General features: G+C 37.7%; 1 protein-coding gene across 1 annotated transcript in view; it reads right to left on the bottom strand.

Annotated features, from left to right (window-relative positions):
- The window catches only part of BEAN1 (brain expressed associated with NEDD4 1), a 60,079-nt gene that overhangs the window by 31,794 nt on the left and 10,335 nt on the right, over positions 1-17,950 (bottom strand). The window contains exon 3 of the mRNA XM_050903864.1: positions 14,943-15,077. Coding sequence (XP_050759821.1) covers positions 14,943-15,077 — 135 coding nt within the window. The remainder of the gene's footprint in view (positions 1-14,942; positions 15,078-17,950) is intronic.

Here is a 17,950-nt window from a genome sequence, read left to right as displayed (position 1 = left end):
GTGCATCACAAGGTATCTTTTGAGGGGTCTTAATCAAGAGTGGTGGGGGGTGTCTTGAAACTGTACTACAGTGATATGTTGTTCATGACTTGGAGAAGGGAGAGGCCCTGCCTTCCATTGTAAATTGGTAAGAGAATGTGGTTTGAAGTTAGGTGTGGTTTTTTTGGTTTGATGGTTTGTGTGGGTTGTTTTTTTCGTTTGTTTGTGTGTGGTTTTGGTTTGTGGTTTTTCTTGTTGGGGTTTTTTTTGGTTTTTGTTTCTTTTTTTTAGCTACTGGAGATAAAGGGACAGATTGCACTTCTTTACCAAGGAAGGTATGAACGCTATGCAAAAATAAAATCCTGTTTGAACCCCTGCCTTCTTCTAGATAGCTTCTGCATTGGTATTAATTGGAGGAATCTGCTAGAAATGTTAACAAGGATAACCACTGTGTGTTATGGAGCTACACCTACAGCTTTATGACGTTCAGCTTGTGCATGTTGTCCTACTACAATTTGTTCTAAACGCAGTACTGAATATCATATATTGCAGGGACTTTTTCACTTTAGATCCTCTGATCTCCCTTGTGCTGACAGCATATGATACAAGAAATATCATGCTGTTTGGATTATTAAAATAATTGATGTATTCATGTTTACTGCGTTACTTGTTAATACTATCTGTTAAGTCCTTCTGGGGATGAGATCACAGATTTTTCTAACTAGCAGCTGCTGCATAGTTTCCTAAAGTACCAGATTTTAGGGTTGGGCCAAGGAAGACAGGGTTGATGATCAAAACAGATGGCCTCATTGCTAACAATATACCTGAGCTTGCAAGCACTGAATGCTTGTGAAGGTGTGGGCAACCTTGTTGATTCAGGAAGTGCTAAGACTGTTCAGTGAGATTTTTGGTTCTGAAAGGAAAGTCACTGCTCCTGTTCATCTCCTATGTTACTTGGAGATAAACCCTGTCTGTGAAGAAAGATTAGAGATAGCCTAATTATGCATATGTTTATTCCTCATGTTGCCCTTTATCAGCCTTTTATTGCCCAAAATCTCTGCAGAGAGAAATGTATATATATCAACCTTAGAAAATTACTGTGACTGAGATAAAAAGTAATGAACAATGTATAATGCATTAATTTACAATATTTGTCAAGATGATTACTGACTGTATGAATTACAGTCTTATTTCCTCTGATTAATTTAGCACAAGATTTCTTTTTTTACTCTCTCACTGACTATGAGGTAGATATCACTGATGAAGCTTGGGTACCCTGTAATTTCTTTTGCACTACTACTGCTCTATCCAAACCAGTCTTCTTCACCACCAGTTCCTGAATCATTATAGGAGGAATCAATACAGTGTCCAGTCAAATTATCTTGTGCACTGGCTCAGTTATCTGCTCATCTCTCAATTATTCCCAAACATGAAATCACAAAGAAGCAGACACTTCACCGAGGTAGGATTCCAAATGAGAAGGATGTCAGTAAGATGTGCTGGGGGAATGCTGTCTCTTTCAAAACTGCATTCATACCAGTTTTACATGTGCAGGTTTAATGTACAAGCATAATGATCATGGTATGAGATCAGATTAATTATTCATCCATGCAAGCATCTGTAAGTTAGGAACATAACTATAATCATTATTTGCAAGCTTAGTGAATTAGATTTGAAATATACTTTTTTGTTATGGGTGTATTTTTTTAATGAAGTTGTTATTTTTCTCCACTGGAATTCTGGCAAATTGTTTTTGATCTTAGTAATTTTTTTTTGTAAACTCTAAAAGCAATTTTAAGCAGAGAAATCAAGACGAGGCAAAACCTTGAAGTTGGAAGTAACAATTTTTAATTCTAATTACTATGTTCCTGTAAAGACAGTATACTTGATCTTCATTATTGGTATTGAAATACAAAAATAAATGTGGGAGAAGGGTGCTTGACCCTTGGAATAACATGTAGTTGATCTGTCACATTTGCTTTAGATGTGGCTTCTTTAGGGTGACAACACCTTCCTAAGTGGAAGGAGGAAATCATGGAGGAGATGGTAAGGAAACCCTCATCTGTAAGAATGGGATCTTTCTTTTCAAAGACCATTTGTACCAGTTGTTCCATTAAGCTTTGTCCAAATAAAAATACATTCAACTTACTTGTCCTAGTAGTTAATACTGAAGAGCCAATGAAAACAATAACACCTCTTCCTTCTGCCACAGCACCTTGTCTCTGCTCCTTGCACAGAACAGTTTGTTTAGGGTGGACAGGAAAAAGATGGAGCAAGTGCAGTCACTAGCCTGTTCAGCTAGGTCAAAGACTGATTTAAAAGGATTAGTTCCCTTACCACAAAAAGCAGTCCTGGGTGCAGTGTGCAATTTGGGGCTCAGGGGCCTGGGGAGAGAGGAACGGGTTACAGCCATGGGCCCCATCAGTATGTACATAACATTTGTATGGAACCTCTTTCTATGGTATGGATGTGGTGACATTTGTGATGGATGTCTTTGAATTAATGGAATATTTCACTAGTCTTATTTACTCTATAAACACTGTCCTTTGGACTCTTACTCAAGATAATTTAATATGAATACATCAAACCCATAAAACCTATGTCTGCCTCCTACAAATGTGTATATACATATATTATCACAAATAGTTGCTGTGCTATGATCCCAAATCAAGATTAATATGAAATCAGTTTGCCTAATGTCAGCCTTAATCTTAGCTTTCACTTATCATCCTTTATTAAAGAGCTCTTCTCATTCTTGTTGGCAATTTTTACTGATAAAATTAGGCTTTTTTCACTGCAACTTAGCAGACTGAAGCAAGGTTTTCATGTTTCCATAAAGTGGTAGGAGAGATGCTGACTTTAAGGCATGTTTTATTTCCATTTGGTGAATGCCAGTTTGCCTGTTCGTCATAACTGTGGAGGAGACAGAGGCGGCAGGCTTCTCACCCATCTCTTCCCTTCTGACTTGGATGAAACAACTGCTAAAGGGAGTGGATTGAGAGCAGAACTATCCCCATATAACTCTGGTGCTGCAGGTGCCCCATTTTTCTAAGTAACACGTGGCAGGGCATTGTGGTTCCCTATATAACAGGTCACATGGCTTTTGGTGGGTTACAGAAGGAAAATCTGTGAACTTATTTTGCATTGTGTTAGCTCCCTGTTAGGATAAAATAGTGTCCTACACAGTGGGGAGGACGTGGTGCTTGCTGGACTTTGCAGTGCAGTGGACAGCTACATGACTGGAAATCTACCACCTCTATATCCAACATAGTTTTTTCTGTCCCAGTAGAAAAGAGGATGTATCAGGAACTTGGCATCCAAAGTCTAAATGCTTGCTCCCTTTTCAAAGGGAAGGTATGGTATTAGTGCTGAAGAGTAGCATGTTACCCAACACCAAATCAGTAGGATGTTAGCATCTCTCATGAGACAAGTCAATTTCTCCAGCACCAAACAATAAACTAAATGTGCACAATTTTAGCACATCGAGACTGTGACCCTTTTTTTGGCTTGTTCAGTTGTGAAATCCCATGCTGACCTCTATTAGTACAAGTATGATCCAATTTTGTCAGAAGAACACTTTATTGTGTGCCTACTGAAAGGGCCGGCAGTGTTCAAATTGCTTTGCAGTCTTCTGAGGACAGATGGTTGCAACTGAGGCTGTGAATTGACACACCAATGCATTTGAGTAGAGTGGCACTTTAACTGAATATGTTTTGTAAGTCAGCAACCAGAAGGGCAATACCTTAACTCTGCTTTTCCTTGAATTGACTTGTGATTTAAATTAAACACAACTGACTTTCTGCGGCACATGATCTATGTCTTATGCTCTGCGTTAAGTCACGTTCTAATTCCGCATATTTTTCCTGCACTTTTTATGACCTGTGGAAGAGGGATGAATTACCAGCACACTGTTTCCTTAAGCTGAGCAATTACTTCTAATGAATATTACATGGGTTATGTGAAGATAGAAAATAGGAAACGAGACTTGCTATGGAAACATGGGTTTGGGTTTTTTTTTCCTTGATGCTTTCATCTCTTCTGCAGTGGGGATTACTGTGCTACTTATTCTTTATGGTGAAAGTATGGCACTTATGTCTGTTAGATTTTTCATATTTTGCTTTATATTTCTTAAAAAGTGGGCAATGTAAGTAACACTCCTGTACTATCTTCGTGTATTTTGTTTTTACCCTGATGATGTTTCCTTTCTCCAGACAACAAAAATTAAGATGTTGCATTATACCTGTCTCGTTCATGCATTTTTATCATCAGGTAAACTTTCTGTCCTTCTTCTTAACTCATGTTCCACGAGTATTTCCAGAATGGGGTTTCTGTAGTACTTTGCAAAGCCCGTGCTGACTACTATCTCCAGTGTAGTACTCGGGGCAAGAAAACGTTTGGCGCCCAACAAAAGCTTGTGGACTGACCTCACTGTATCTTATTGAAGTGATGAGTCTGTCTTGTATTTTCATTGACTAACCTCTTTGTTTCTGTACCAATTACGTACTTCTACATGTTTCTGCTGTACTATATCATATACTATATTCCTAGTATTTGAGAATCAGGATTCCTGCAGCAAAGTATGTGTGAAAAAGAGCTAGCTGACAAGCACAGGGATACACACTTTATCCTCTTGGTATTAAACTAGTTTCAAGAAAGAGAAATGCATCTCTGCACTGCTGACACTGAGCCAACAGTTTCAGTCTGAGAGGAGGAGAGAGAACAATGATATTTGTAATCCCCTGCTAAATGCAAATAAGTTCTGTGTCTCTTTCTTCTGGAGATTGCTTCCCTGAGTCATTTACATTTTGGTGACATCTACAAGAATTTTGCCAACACAGCTTATTACTGCAAACATTGTGTCAGTTCTGACACTTCTCTTTCCTGGGAAAAAAACCAGAATGGCTGTTTTTGTTCTTAGTAGCAGACTCGTGGCTTCACTAGCGGAGGCACACAGAAAGCAACACCAGCCTTAACCATTCCTGTCTCTCATCTGGTAGAGCAGATTCCCTGTGTTAAGCCACCCCAACTTTTTGTGGCCACGGTGTGAAGCACACTGTGTGGATAAAAACCTTCCTTTTATTCTGGAAGCAGAATCTGCACCCTGACCTTGCTCCTTTTTTCCCCATGTAACTGTTATGGCAAGTGCAGCGTTACAAAGATGGTGAAGGACTTATTAGCGTTTTAGGCCAGAAGCATCATCGAAGTTAGACCCTGAACTCTTTAGTCTACCTTTCACGTATCACTGGTTTGTGCATTTCTCTGGCTCCCCCACACAGAACGATTGAGGGGATTACTTCTACTTCTCTCCTCAGAGAAGGATGTCATCAGGGTTTCATTCATTTATAAACATCATTTACTAGTGCTGTGAATTACTGTTGTTTATGAGAGTCTCCAATGATGCTTAGTAAGATAGATCAGAATATTTTGTTGTCTACCATTACCTATTTTTTTTTCTACCCTGCTTATGTATTTATATATAATATGCATTTATTTGCCACTTTTCTCTCTGGAACAAAGCCTGGCAGCTATAAACACTTCTCTTGCAATGTAATGATATGAACAAGCCCCTTCTGTTAGCCACTCAGATGAAACCAGCCGAATTATTTCAGTCATGACTTACGGCATATTTGAATTTAGGATTTCACGGAGACTTTACGCCCCCTGGCCCTGCTGAGTGTTTTCTATTTGCTCTGTATTTTTCATTTTATTCTCAATTCTACTGCATATAGTGTTTCCCACTAACTCATGTTTCATAAAGCTAATGTGCCAAAAAGCTGGATTCTGCTATTAATTTATAAAGAGACTGTGGACAAAGAAGTTAGGCCTCAATTCAAGAAAGCGCTTATGTGCATACTTTACGCACTGTAAATGCATTCTTGATTTTATTCATACAAAATTTTCCAATTCAGGGAGCGCTGAGATACATGTTCAAAAACTGTCACTGTTTTACCTACTTACATTGTAGGAACAGTATTTGCCTAGCTGATGGGCTTTTTTCTTGTCTTGTCATTTTGAAAGTTTGTATTATAGAAGTGTTATAATAAAAGTTACTGAAATGTTTTAAAATAGCTTTTTCTGAAATTCATAGATTTCATATTACAGATGAAGGAAAAGGCATATCAAGATAACTTTAACTAAACTTGTGGGTTCACAGAGCAGCCTTTGGCAGGCTGCCTTGATAGAAACTCCCCTTTTAAACCTCAGCTTCTCTTCCTGAAAAAATGCAACCATACAAAGAAATATTTTAATATATTTCAAAATATAACAATAATACTGATCATTTCTCACTATGAAACTGAACTAGTCATTCTTTATATCCTATCAAATAATTTAGTATTATTATCTCTACCTTGAAAATAGCTGTATTTAGTAGAATTGAGCATTTTCTAAGTTCACGGGGCAAGGAGGGTCATCGTCAGAATGACTGTTCCATTTCAGGAAGACCTGGCACTGGCATCTTTGCTTGATAGTACCTGATCATACTCCTTTCTTAATGCTACTGATTTCCATTAGCCATTGCTAATTTCTCTAGCTAGGAGACAAAGGGTGCCAGAGCCATGCAGGCTTGCCTTTTATGTTTACTGTATGCCAGAATTCTATGTTTAGTTGGTATTTTCTAAATCCTCTATTCGTGCTTATGAAAAGATAAGTTGTCAAATTAAAGATGCATAATACAGATAAAACTTCTGTTCTAATTAACAGTTACTTGAGGGCTATTTCAATTATGTCCATTGTTCATTTCTGCTTACAAAAGTTGGTAGTATGTGAGTAGGATTTTTATATCAGGCAAGATTAACAAATACTGACCCTCAGCAGGCAGTACAATATGCATTAAATAAAACTTAATGTCAGCAAATAAAAGAGAAAAATATGTTGCATAAACATAACAGCACTGGAAGAAGCAGTCTTTCAAATTAATCCTTAGAAAGGATAAATAAAAGTTGTAAGAGAAGAGGATATTGTTGTCATTAGTTTTGATAATCCAGACTAAGGTAGTACATGAAACTTATAAACAAGTCCAGCAACAGCATTTTTGTATGCAATAGGCTGCATATTGTAACAGGGAAAGAGTAGACAGTAATTTCCACAACAATCTAAATTCTCCTAATAAAACAGAAATAAATTTCACGAATGCTCCAAAGAACTGAAATCTAACTGGAGGCCAAAGCATCTTCTTGTGACTAAGCAAGCAAAGAAGAAATAAAAATAACAAGTAGCAGTGAATTCAGAACTTAATTGCATGATAAAGATTGTTTAAACTATCATTACAGCAAACAATTTGATGTCTTAAGAAGCCTGAATTAGTCAGCAAGATTATAAGAACTGATTTACTAAGGTGCCCCCAAATTGCCTTTAATACTACTTTCTCATGGTTTCAGGGAAGTCTCTAGATAGATAATACAGCCTTAAAGAAAAAGCACATAGGTAATTTGAGACTCTAAAATATAGCTAAAATCTTTGTATGCATGCAAGCTTCTATGCTAAATGGTTGGCTGGAGGACTGGAAAAAGAGTAGGTGAAGGCAAGTACATCTTAAGTGCTACAGGTCAACACTATTTTGCTGAGTATATTTTCTGAGAAATGTATGGTTAACCCTTGAGCAAAGATTATACATTTGATTTCCTCTTATGGCAAGGGAAATATTAGCTTGTTTTCTCAACTGGAACAAATCCATGCATTGCTTCTCAGGGCAGCTTCCCTTGAGTACATGCAGTACAATGCTTTTGTTAAGACTTAGCAGTGGTTCTACTTCTGATTCAAGAAGATTTAACAGCGAAAAATTGCCGTCAGTCAAGTTAAGAAAAGAGAGCACAAGAAAGAAAGGGGGAGAAAGAGAGAGGAAGAAAGATACAAGAATGCATTTTTTTCATGTGGTGATTCTGGTTGACTGATACAGGAAGGAATAGGCAAATATATTCATACTTGAAAAACACTTTAAATGGTTCATGTTCTTTCCCATTAGGCTGAATTTCATGGTAGTTGCACATTAAATGAAAAACTTTTATGTCAGTGTTTTGCTTCTTAAATGCTAAAATTAAGCTCTCGGACTAATCTAAGGAAGTAACTATTTTGTCTCTGAAAGCCAAGATAACTATGGAGAGTAAAAATTAACTGAATTGTGGGACTTACAATCCTGCAATATGAAATTAATTCCTGTTTTATTTTTTCTTTCTATGTTAAGGCACCTCTTTTACAGAGCTGTGTTTATATATGGGTATGCACACATCACCTGTTGGTAAGCATATACTGTTGGTTGTGTAGATCATCTCTATGAATGCACACGTATAGCTTGTCAAGCTGTTGTTGATTACTGTTATGCCATAAACAGCCTTTTAGGAATATCAGAGCTATGGCGCAACACACTGACTGTTATTCTTTATTTATATTACCATAATGCCTAGAAGCCATGGTTAGGAAACTGGATGTGTGAGGTGCTAAAAAAAGAACAAAGACTCCCTCCTCTCTGAAGACCGTATCCTGCATTCTTCTTGTTTGGTCCACCACTTGTTGAGGCTCTTCCTGCCAGAACTAGACTATGGTTTGTGGCAACAGCACGGACGTTTTCCATCTTGTAGCAATATGCTAAACATATGATGGAAATCTCTCCTGGAATATAGCCTCACTGGAAAGTCTGCTCTTAGTCTCAGTAGATACTGTGGATGTTGATTTTGAAGACCTAAGACTTTCCTGATTCCCTTCCCTTCTCTGAAAATTCACTTTACTGTGGCTAGCTACAAAGCTTTTCCCATACATGCCTGGGTCTGAAAGGATGTATAAAATACTATAGCCTGTCTTTCCTTTATAACCACCATTCTGTGTGTAAGCCCTGTGGAATCTTTCTCACTGTCTCAAATAGGAAACGTTGAATGTCTCTGCTGTTTGCTCATAACTGGACAAGTAATAATGTCAAGAGTTCCAGTGTGACTGGACTGCCCACAATAGTAGTGGATATGCTCAAAGTACCATGGCCTCATTCTTGTCTTACAGCAGTGGGCTACAAGAGATTTCAGTGAGCTACATGACAGTAAAACCAGTGTAATATGGTTGAGAAAGAGCTGTCAGTTTTGTTTTAATGCTGGCATTAATGACACAGTGGGCAGGGGGTGATTTGAAAGTCATTTCCCTTTCACGCTATCATTAGTCTGCTTCCATGGCTGATGTACTGCCAGTGTTTTAAGAAGTAGATCTCATGCATTCCCCTTAGCTACCGACAAATCCAAAATCCCCTGGAGTGAATGTACATGCATAGTGAGCACATACAACAGACCGAGGAACTTGTCCATTTATTTCTCTGTTTAAAGAAAAAAGGCTTTCTCAGACCAAAAAAGAAAACTGTTGGACAAATAAACTTCTAATGGGTATACTATGGAAAAGCTTTTTGTTTTTAAACCTGCACAAAGCACAACCTTCCATGCTTTTGGACTCTACAATCTGAAGTTGTGTGTGTGTTTAAAGGCCTGAATACTCGCACCAGAGCTGCTAGTTTAAACCTGAGTACCATCAGAGAGGATCTAGTCCAGTCCAAAGCAAAAAATCACCATGCTTCTGTGATGCATTTTCAAGAACTCTAGTGTTGATAGGAATGATTGACCAGTTTTCAGATTGATGGGATAATTTTCTTGGGGCAACAGGAAAGACATCCCTTCCTTTTACTTTGGTGGCTGTATTTTATCCCGGTTCTTCTGGGTGACTGTTCTATTATATTAGTTGATAGACGAGACTGAATTGCTGTTTTATTCCAGGTTTGCCAAACGAAGTTGCATGTGATCAGCTTCCCTGGGAATCCCTGTATAGCTGTAGTCCACCAAAAATTCCACGGTCTCAAAAGCTGATGACAGACTTGCCTGTGAGTAGAAACAACTAAGTACTCAAGTCCTGACTGTAGGTACTTCCTGGGGAGTGAACTGTACTGCTTTTCAGAAGAACCTGAAAAGGTTGCTTTTCTCTTTTTCCAGTTTGATGCATTCCAACACGGTTCCAAAAGATATGTGTGTTCTTTATGGTATATGTGCTGCATAACCACTAGTTGTCATATAGAAACAGTACTATTTGTTTGAAACAAACTATGCTGTTTCAGCTTTACTAAAACGTATCTTGGGTTTCTAGAAAGCCAGAGGTGGGGGAAGGAAGTGGAACAAAATTAAAATAGAAAGAGCAAAACAAAATAACACAGTAAAGCATGTTATCAGCATTGAAAGTCTTTTTGGACTTTGATAAACATTCCATATAATGAATTTAAGAAACAGACCTCTGCACACTATGTGACAGTATCACCAGCTGCTTGGCAATGTAATTAACTGATCCCATCACAAAATTGCTTTGCTAATTACATGGAAAACAGTCTTGTGAGTAGTACTCAGAGGGTTCATTTGCTGTCCTGTTGAGTGCTGCAGTATGTTTGTATGTTCAGTCCTTCCATTAGAAGCAGGGATTGTGATCTGAACAGCATTTATGGACACTTCCCTCCTATATATAGCACAATATGTGGACCTCCTGTACTCAGGAATTTTTATGCTCAGGAAGTAATCTCGAGCCTACTTTCTCAGGGTCAAGCTTTCAACAAGCTATGCGTCAACCAGAACAGACGCTTGTGAAGATACTACCATCTTCTCTATGATAGTTTTTCTCCTTTTGCTGGGGGCTACTCTCCCCATAATTCTTGAGGCTCACATAAAACTTCCTAATATGCTGCTGGCAAAATCTGAGGAGCTGATTCAACCCCCCTATTTAAATATAAAGCTATCCTTCCTAGCCGGTGTTGTTTTTAGCACAGTTTAGGGAGCACTCATTTTAAGCACTCCATCAACTGGTTTATGAGGATGATTCCTTCTAGTTAGTGGATGGAGGTGAGCAACTGTGGTGGCATGATCTTTAACTGACAGAGCTTAATCTGGAGAAAAGAGCTTGTCTACAGCTGCAGGATACAAATGCTAGATGAAGAACTGTACACTATGGAAGATCCTCTCAAATCTTCATCAGATTTAATGCTAAGTGCTGCTTAAGCTTTTCACTGCCCTCTGCATAATTTCAGGCTGTAAGCATAAAATCATTGATGATAAAAACACTACTCCTACAACAAGTTACTTCAAGCCATAGAAAGAGATTTAAATCCTAGCATATCATGATTTTCAGTTTCCGTAACTAAGAATAACTTTGACAAGGGCTGTTTTCACAGACAACTCAAAAGGTGGAATATGGCTTTATTCTGTTATTTTTTTTTATGCTGAAATTATTCATTTGTAACATGATAAAAATGGAAATTTTAACCTGTCTATATACTAGTTTTATATTATGATTTATGATGAGAATTATAAACTTCCACCCCAATGGAAACTCATTTCAAAACATCTGCTTAGCATCCATTGAGGCATTTTTAGTCAAGGAATACCATATCGCATGGCAGAAATTTGGACTGTAGCTTTTGTTTGGGTTTAAAAAAAGCCCAGACAACAGCTGTCTTCTTCCTCTTCCTTTTCAGTTAATTCATCATAACTACAGGTAGTAACAGGCTCCATTGCACGCTAGTAATGTGCATTTATAAATACACAGACTAGTGATGATACTGCTGACTACCAGCATTTTGACTCAGAAAATACTATGTCAGCTTTTGTCCTTGAAGAAACAGAAATTTAGCAGAAGGTCAAAACTTTCACTAGGAATTTGTGTGCGTGAGTGTGGGGGAATGCAGATGTGGCCTCTAAATGTATGTGGGGAGATGATGGCCATACGTTTTTTACTAGTGATAGTTTGATAGCTGTAGCTCTATAGTACACTATGCTTGCCTGTTGTAAAAAACAAGTTTAAGTGACTTAAAAACCTTTTGATAAGTTGCATTAGGTTGTTGAAATAATCATATGAAAGTAAATTTCTACTATTTTTATATATATAAAAAAAAATCCTTTTAAATTAAAAAAAAAAAGTGACAATCCCCATGTCTCTGAAAACATCAAAATAAGAAAACAACATTCTTATGTGATACATCTATTTGCATTTTTAATCTGTTTCCTTAAACAGCATGACAAATTGTCCAAGGACACACAAAGTAAGTAATGGATAGGTTATATGATTGAGACAAACTTTAAAGATGTCTATTACTAGTGCTTTAACAGCAAAACATGCCATAAGGGAACTACACTTCCCTCTTGGTACCTGTTTTTTTATTATGTATGGATTTCATATGAAGTAGATGAAGTTTTTCTTGGTCAAAATAAAAAGAAAATTAAATTTCTGAATAGAGACGCCATTAACTGTAAAGTAAATGTAACAAATTTAAGATGAGAAAGAATAATGGTAACTAATATGTGAAAGCCTGATATTTTTATTCATGTTTTATGGCTCAAAGGTATAGTACTTTGAGTGACTATTGCCTTCAGTGGGCATCACAGGTTCTTGGATCCTGCCAGGAAATTCTAAAATGTATTAGGATGAAATAGACTGAATGAGCAAAAGTATTTTCTAACCTATGGGCTAAATGTTTAGATGTTAGTATTACAAAAGCAGAAATTTAGAAACAAGAACGATAAATAATTCAAGTGGAGTGCCTCTATCTTGCACGTATATAGAAAGAAAAAGAATAAATACGATACAGATATATTTATATATACGCACAACCCCTTATATACATATTATATAATGTTACCTATAGATTAGTTGCAAAGGGATTTTTTTTTTTGTACACAAGTACTTTTTTCATGTGCTCATTTAGCCACATGTTCAGACATGACTTCCCCATGCGAATGCTAACTGCGTATGGAAATCTATCTGTCAGCTTTTGAATTCCATCTAGCTCTGTCACTGCCTTGTCCTTTATTACTAGGTAGAAGTGCTATTCTGGACAGTATGAGACTGAATGAAATGGTACACCAGATCTAATTGCATAGTCATTCTGTGTAGATTTTCTGTTGATGCTGATCTTCTAACAGGTCTTGCTGTTACTCAGCAAAACCAACACGTGATAGAGGTGCTTTGGCGCTCGTCTTGTCTGAAACATTTCTGTGTGTGTGAAGTATGTATGAAGTGACAGATGTTAGTGCCTCGCTGGATGACACTCTGCTCTCGGGTTCATCTGTGAAGAGCAAATCAGTCTTTCCATTGAAAAATAATGAATTTTTCCTCTAGGCAATTTCTGATTTGTGTGTGCTTCTGTAACCATTGCAAATGATCTGTTGGTTTTGTGTTTTTGAGCCCTTAACTACTGTAATGTGTTCAGAGTAAACCTGTGCCTATTTGACTCTCTTTTGTCAGCTGTCATTGTAGTTTTTTCTTATTAGCACTGAACTGACAGCTTTGCATTTAGAAAAAAATATACATTTACATATATTAAAAAGAGTTTGTTGCCACTCACTACTTACTTTATGCACACCTTTATAGAAGGGCAGAAAATAATGTATACTTATGTGCGATGTAAGTTGCTGAAAGGTTTTCATGTGATCCAGGCAAGATGCAAGATCATAAAAACTGATGTGTTCCCATTAAATCTTCCACGACCACATGCAATGTTTTCTCAGAGAAAAAAACAAACCACGTGTCGAGCCTTAATCTCTGTTGATTAGATTAGGAATTAAGAGCATAAGAACCTGAGGTCTTGCCTAAATTCAGGTCTTGCGTGTCCTCCCATGCATGTTAACTGTAGCCCTTCTGAATTCTCAATTATAAACTCATACTCTTTCGTGCTCCATGGATCTGACCTGAATTCTGCTCTACTTAATGGACTGTGATCAATTCTACAGAGTGCTTGTGTTGCATGAGTGCTTGAACTCCACTGTAAAGCCAGGTAGCGGGTTGTGACAAGCATGAATCTGTAGACTAAACAGTTGGTGTTGAGGGCCTGCTGTCTACACTATGCAGGGTTTTACTTTGGATTAGCTCTATCTTGCCTCCATCCATCTGAATGCCCGTTAGAGGATGGAGTGTACTAGGCTCACTCCTGAAACTCATGTTTTGGTTTACTTTCACCTGAAGTGTATTGCCAGTAACTGTCAGTCTGCTCTCCCTGTCGTAACTTCTGGTCTCTGCAAAATTGCGGCTACGTTCTTCTGTGTACAACGTTGTGTTACCCCAAGTCTGCAAATATTTCTGGCAAGTAATTAGTGACAGCAGTATGTGATCTGCAGTATTTGTACTGTGTAGAATAGAGGTCCAAAAGTAATTTGCCCTCTTAGATGTTGCCAGTTACAACATGGGTATGTTAAAAGCAAGATTTCAGAGTTAAAACTGTAGCTTGAAATTAACAAGTAAACATAACAAGCAAAAAGTAGGAACAGAAAAAGCTGAGATGGTTACATCACCAAGTTTCCTAGTAAAGAGCAATTGCTGAGATTACAACACACTTTTGTTCATCAGAAATCCTCCAACTTATCTTTCAACTTATTTGCAACAAATCTGGTTCTAAAACAAATGGCTAAAACTATCTGCACTGTTTACAGAAGTTACCCTATGACTCCTTTAAATACGCTGGATCTCTCTGACTTGACAGTAATTCTTACCTCTCCCCTGCCCACGCATTATTTTAATCAGCTGGCAGTTTGTTTAATCACATTAACGTTTCCAAATGCAGAGTGCCTGGCCAGCAGTCACTGCTCTGCAGAACTGCTAGTGTCTAATTGTTTCTGGCAATGGCAACTGCCTTTTTTAGGCTTTTTTTTTTTTTCCCCTTCTCCCCCCTCAACTAGCATTTCAGAGCAGCAGCCTTCACAATACATTAGCTTAATGCATGTTGAGCTCGACCAAATCTTCCTTTCCTGCTACTGCTGACATTTCTACTATTCTACTTGAAATCAGCATGCAGTATAAATGATTTAGACATATGAATAAATAAACCTTTAAATATCCTTGCAACAGCAAAACCAGATCAAATCTAATGTTTAGAACAGTATATTGCTACAAACACTGATTCGGTGAGCAAATGGATTCACATTCGTAGGACGCTGTGTCATGATTTAGGAAAGTGAAAGGTAACTCACTTGAGCATGTTAGTTTGATGGACATGTAGTCTCTACCACAGTCCTTCTTATAGTGACAGCGCAGCCAGTTTAAGAGGCAGAGTCCGTCACCACACTGTAGTTCTTCTTTTTTACACGGCAGAATGCTCTGTTCATCTGAAAGGAGGAGAAACAATAGATGACTTTGTGTAACAAGCAACTCCTTCCCGAGAACAAAGCCGCATGTCTACTGAAAGTCAGTCTTCCTGCTTTTGAAAGCCCTGGGTGGATGAAAACACTTTCTCCTCTTTGTCAGATGTAAAAAGGGTCCAGACTCAAACAAATATTTCCTATACTGTTGTTGCTGATCATTTAAATAATGTTCAAGACAGATGAGGTCTAGGTGAAGCATACCAAAGAAATCACAAGGGTACCATGTCTCTGAGGCACCTAGCCTTCTGAATGACTTACATGCTTTAACATCCAAAACAAAACAATCCATCTTTGCCCCAGCTTAACACACAAAATGGATAAATGAGGGGGAAAAAAGAGATCTGCTATCTTGCACAAACCTGAAGGACTGGATTAAGGGCTTCTTAGCTGTAACTCTCTCACAATCCCTTTCCAGTTTGACAATTAAGGGTAGGAACTCAGTCTGATAGAGTGGGGAAGGATTTTTTTGACTTATCTTAATAAAGCCTTGGGTAAATTTATGGAGACGTAAACTCAGGTTTGGTTTGCAGAGACATTAAATCCTATATAGTAGGGTCTGCAGCTCTGCATGAAGCCAAATCTTTGGCTGGCTCCTCAGTTGAAAGATTAAAGCCACTTCCCAGGACTACTGTTGATTCTTGGAGGCTGAGTAGAAGACTGAATCACTCATCTCTGCCTAGAGAGGGGGAAAAAGAATAATTTTATCTTGTCCTTTGATAGCGTACTGTGGTTCCTTTATGCGTACACACATGCATGAACAGAAATTTCCTACTCTCAAAGGAGAGATGATACCAGCCAAAGCCCTGTAACTTAAGAAAAGCAGAGTTTCAGGCCATGCTAATATTCACCTGTGCAAAACATATTTGCACAAGAAATGGGAGTGCTGGTGGGAGTGTCATCACTTGTCATATCTCATCAGGATCACCCCTTCCTAGTCCAAAAGTTCTGAGGGTATGCCTGAGGAGAGAGTGGTCACTGCAAATGCAATGCCAGCAAGCAATAGGTGTTTAGCTTTCACTGGCTACTCAAAATAGCTGTTTTATTTGATGTCCATAAACATTCAAACAGCAGCTGCCTGATACAAAATTTAAAAAGGAGCTGGGGAATCTCTATGCAAGGAAGAGTATTTTTTTTTTTTTTTGACACATTAACTGCACAATACAAAATATCCCATGGAATGCCAGTGACCAGCCATACCATCTAAAACACTTTGAGCAAATAATTGAAAAAAGAAGTTGTTATGTAAATGTATTCCAGTTTGTTAGGTTAAAAATCTATTAACATACTATAAGGAACAAACATTCATGGAGATCAGGAATTCTGAAAATTATCCAGGAAAAGAGGGGAAAAAAATCTCCTACATTATTCAAAGAAGGTTTGGGTTGTTTTTTTTTTTTTCTTCACCTTTCACCAATGGTGCTATTGAAAGTAGTCTTGCTTTGATGGTAGATACAAGGAAACTATTTTCTGACAAGCGCATCTGAGTGCGCAAATGGATACACTGACATCATTTAGTTGCACAGTTTTGTAGGGCCTTCCAGTAACGACAAACAGAAGTAAAATAGACAGAAAATAGTTCATTAATGACAGAATAAAATTTTTTTTAAGTTTGGCAAGGAAGACCTTTGCGTAGAAAGACTCTTCGGAAATCACCTTTAAATTTCATTAGAGTACTAGAGCTGTATTCAGCTTACTTTATGTAAGCAATCTAAAACATTCCAGATACAGGCAAATAAAAGTCCAAGCCCAACTTGAAAAACACTAGCTCTTGAAAGTAAAGGCACAGAGGGCTAGTGTGCAAATCGATACCCAACAGAAGACAGGCAATTCTGCTACATCACGTTTTTGTTTGCTCTCCAGTGTTTTTAATTTGGAGCCTTTTTGTCATCCTTCGTAGCTGCAAAATCATGCAGTTTAGAGTAATTGTTCATGATTTTCAATTCTCCACACAGCCGCTCCAGTGGAAGATGTCAGTACCCCCAAATGCATTTATAAATATCACCAGCATTGATAACACACTGTTATAGTAAATCTTAGATTGTACGCTTGTACCTGGCAGCTCTGCAATCTGGAGGCCAATAATCAGATCATGCTGTTTTGTACTTTCAGAGCATCTTGCAGTAGTACGTTTCCCAAATGGCTACTGTATTTCTGGTAGGCATCTCGGACAATTTTGGGGTAAAATGGCATAGAATTCCCAGCAATTAAAGTAGTGGGGATTCCTGTCTGGTGTTTTTGGTTTTTGGTTTTTTTTTTTTTTTTCTTTTAGAGTTAAAGCATTATAGAAGAAGCAGCTAAGCAATAATTACTTTGTGTACCAAACATAGTCACTGTGTAAATGGGAACAACTTTAGACTGGTTACACAGTCATTGCAAATATCAAAAAGGAATTTACCTGCAGGAAAATGATGCAAAAGGAAAAAATAATATATTAGCAAATTTATTAGAGTAATTGGTCCTAGTATGCGTTGCACATATTTATATCTTCCATAAAGTCTGTTTAGTTTGTAATCTAGTTTGAAGTTGCCCTAATTATTTTAAATCTCTTTGAACTAGCTCCAGTCTACACCCTTTTGTATCTATCTTGTTCACTGTTCTGTTTTTACTAGTTCAACACAATTCTCCTCTATCACTGGCTACGATTTCACCAGTTTTTGGATGTAACAAAGTTTTCTACAGTTCCTGCAACATAAAATTCCTGTTTTACTTTTCACTGCTTTACTGGCTCTACTTTGAAGGTCACTTAAAGATAAATGCCTCTTCTCTCTCATCCAGAAAGTAATACTATGCTTTCTGTTTCTGCTAGTTGTTGTTGAACTGTGTAAGTCACTTAGGGA

This window comes from Gymnogyps californianus, chromosome 12, assembly GCF_018139145.2.
Source record: "Gymnogyps californianus isolate 813 chromosome 12, ASM1813914v2, whole genome shotgun sequence".
Lineage (NCBI taxonomy): Eukaryota > Metazoa > Chordata > Aves > Accipitriformes > Cathartidae > Gymnogyps > Gymnogyps californianus.
This window is presented reverse-complemented; position numbering and strand designations above follow the sequence as displayed.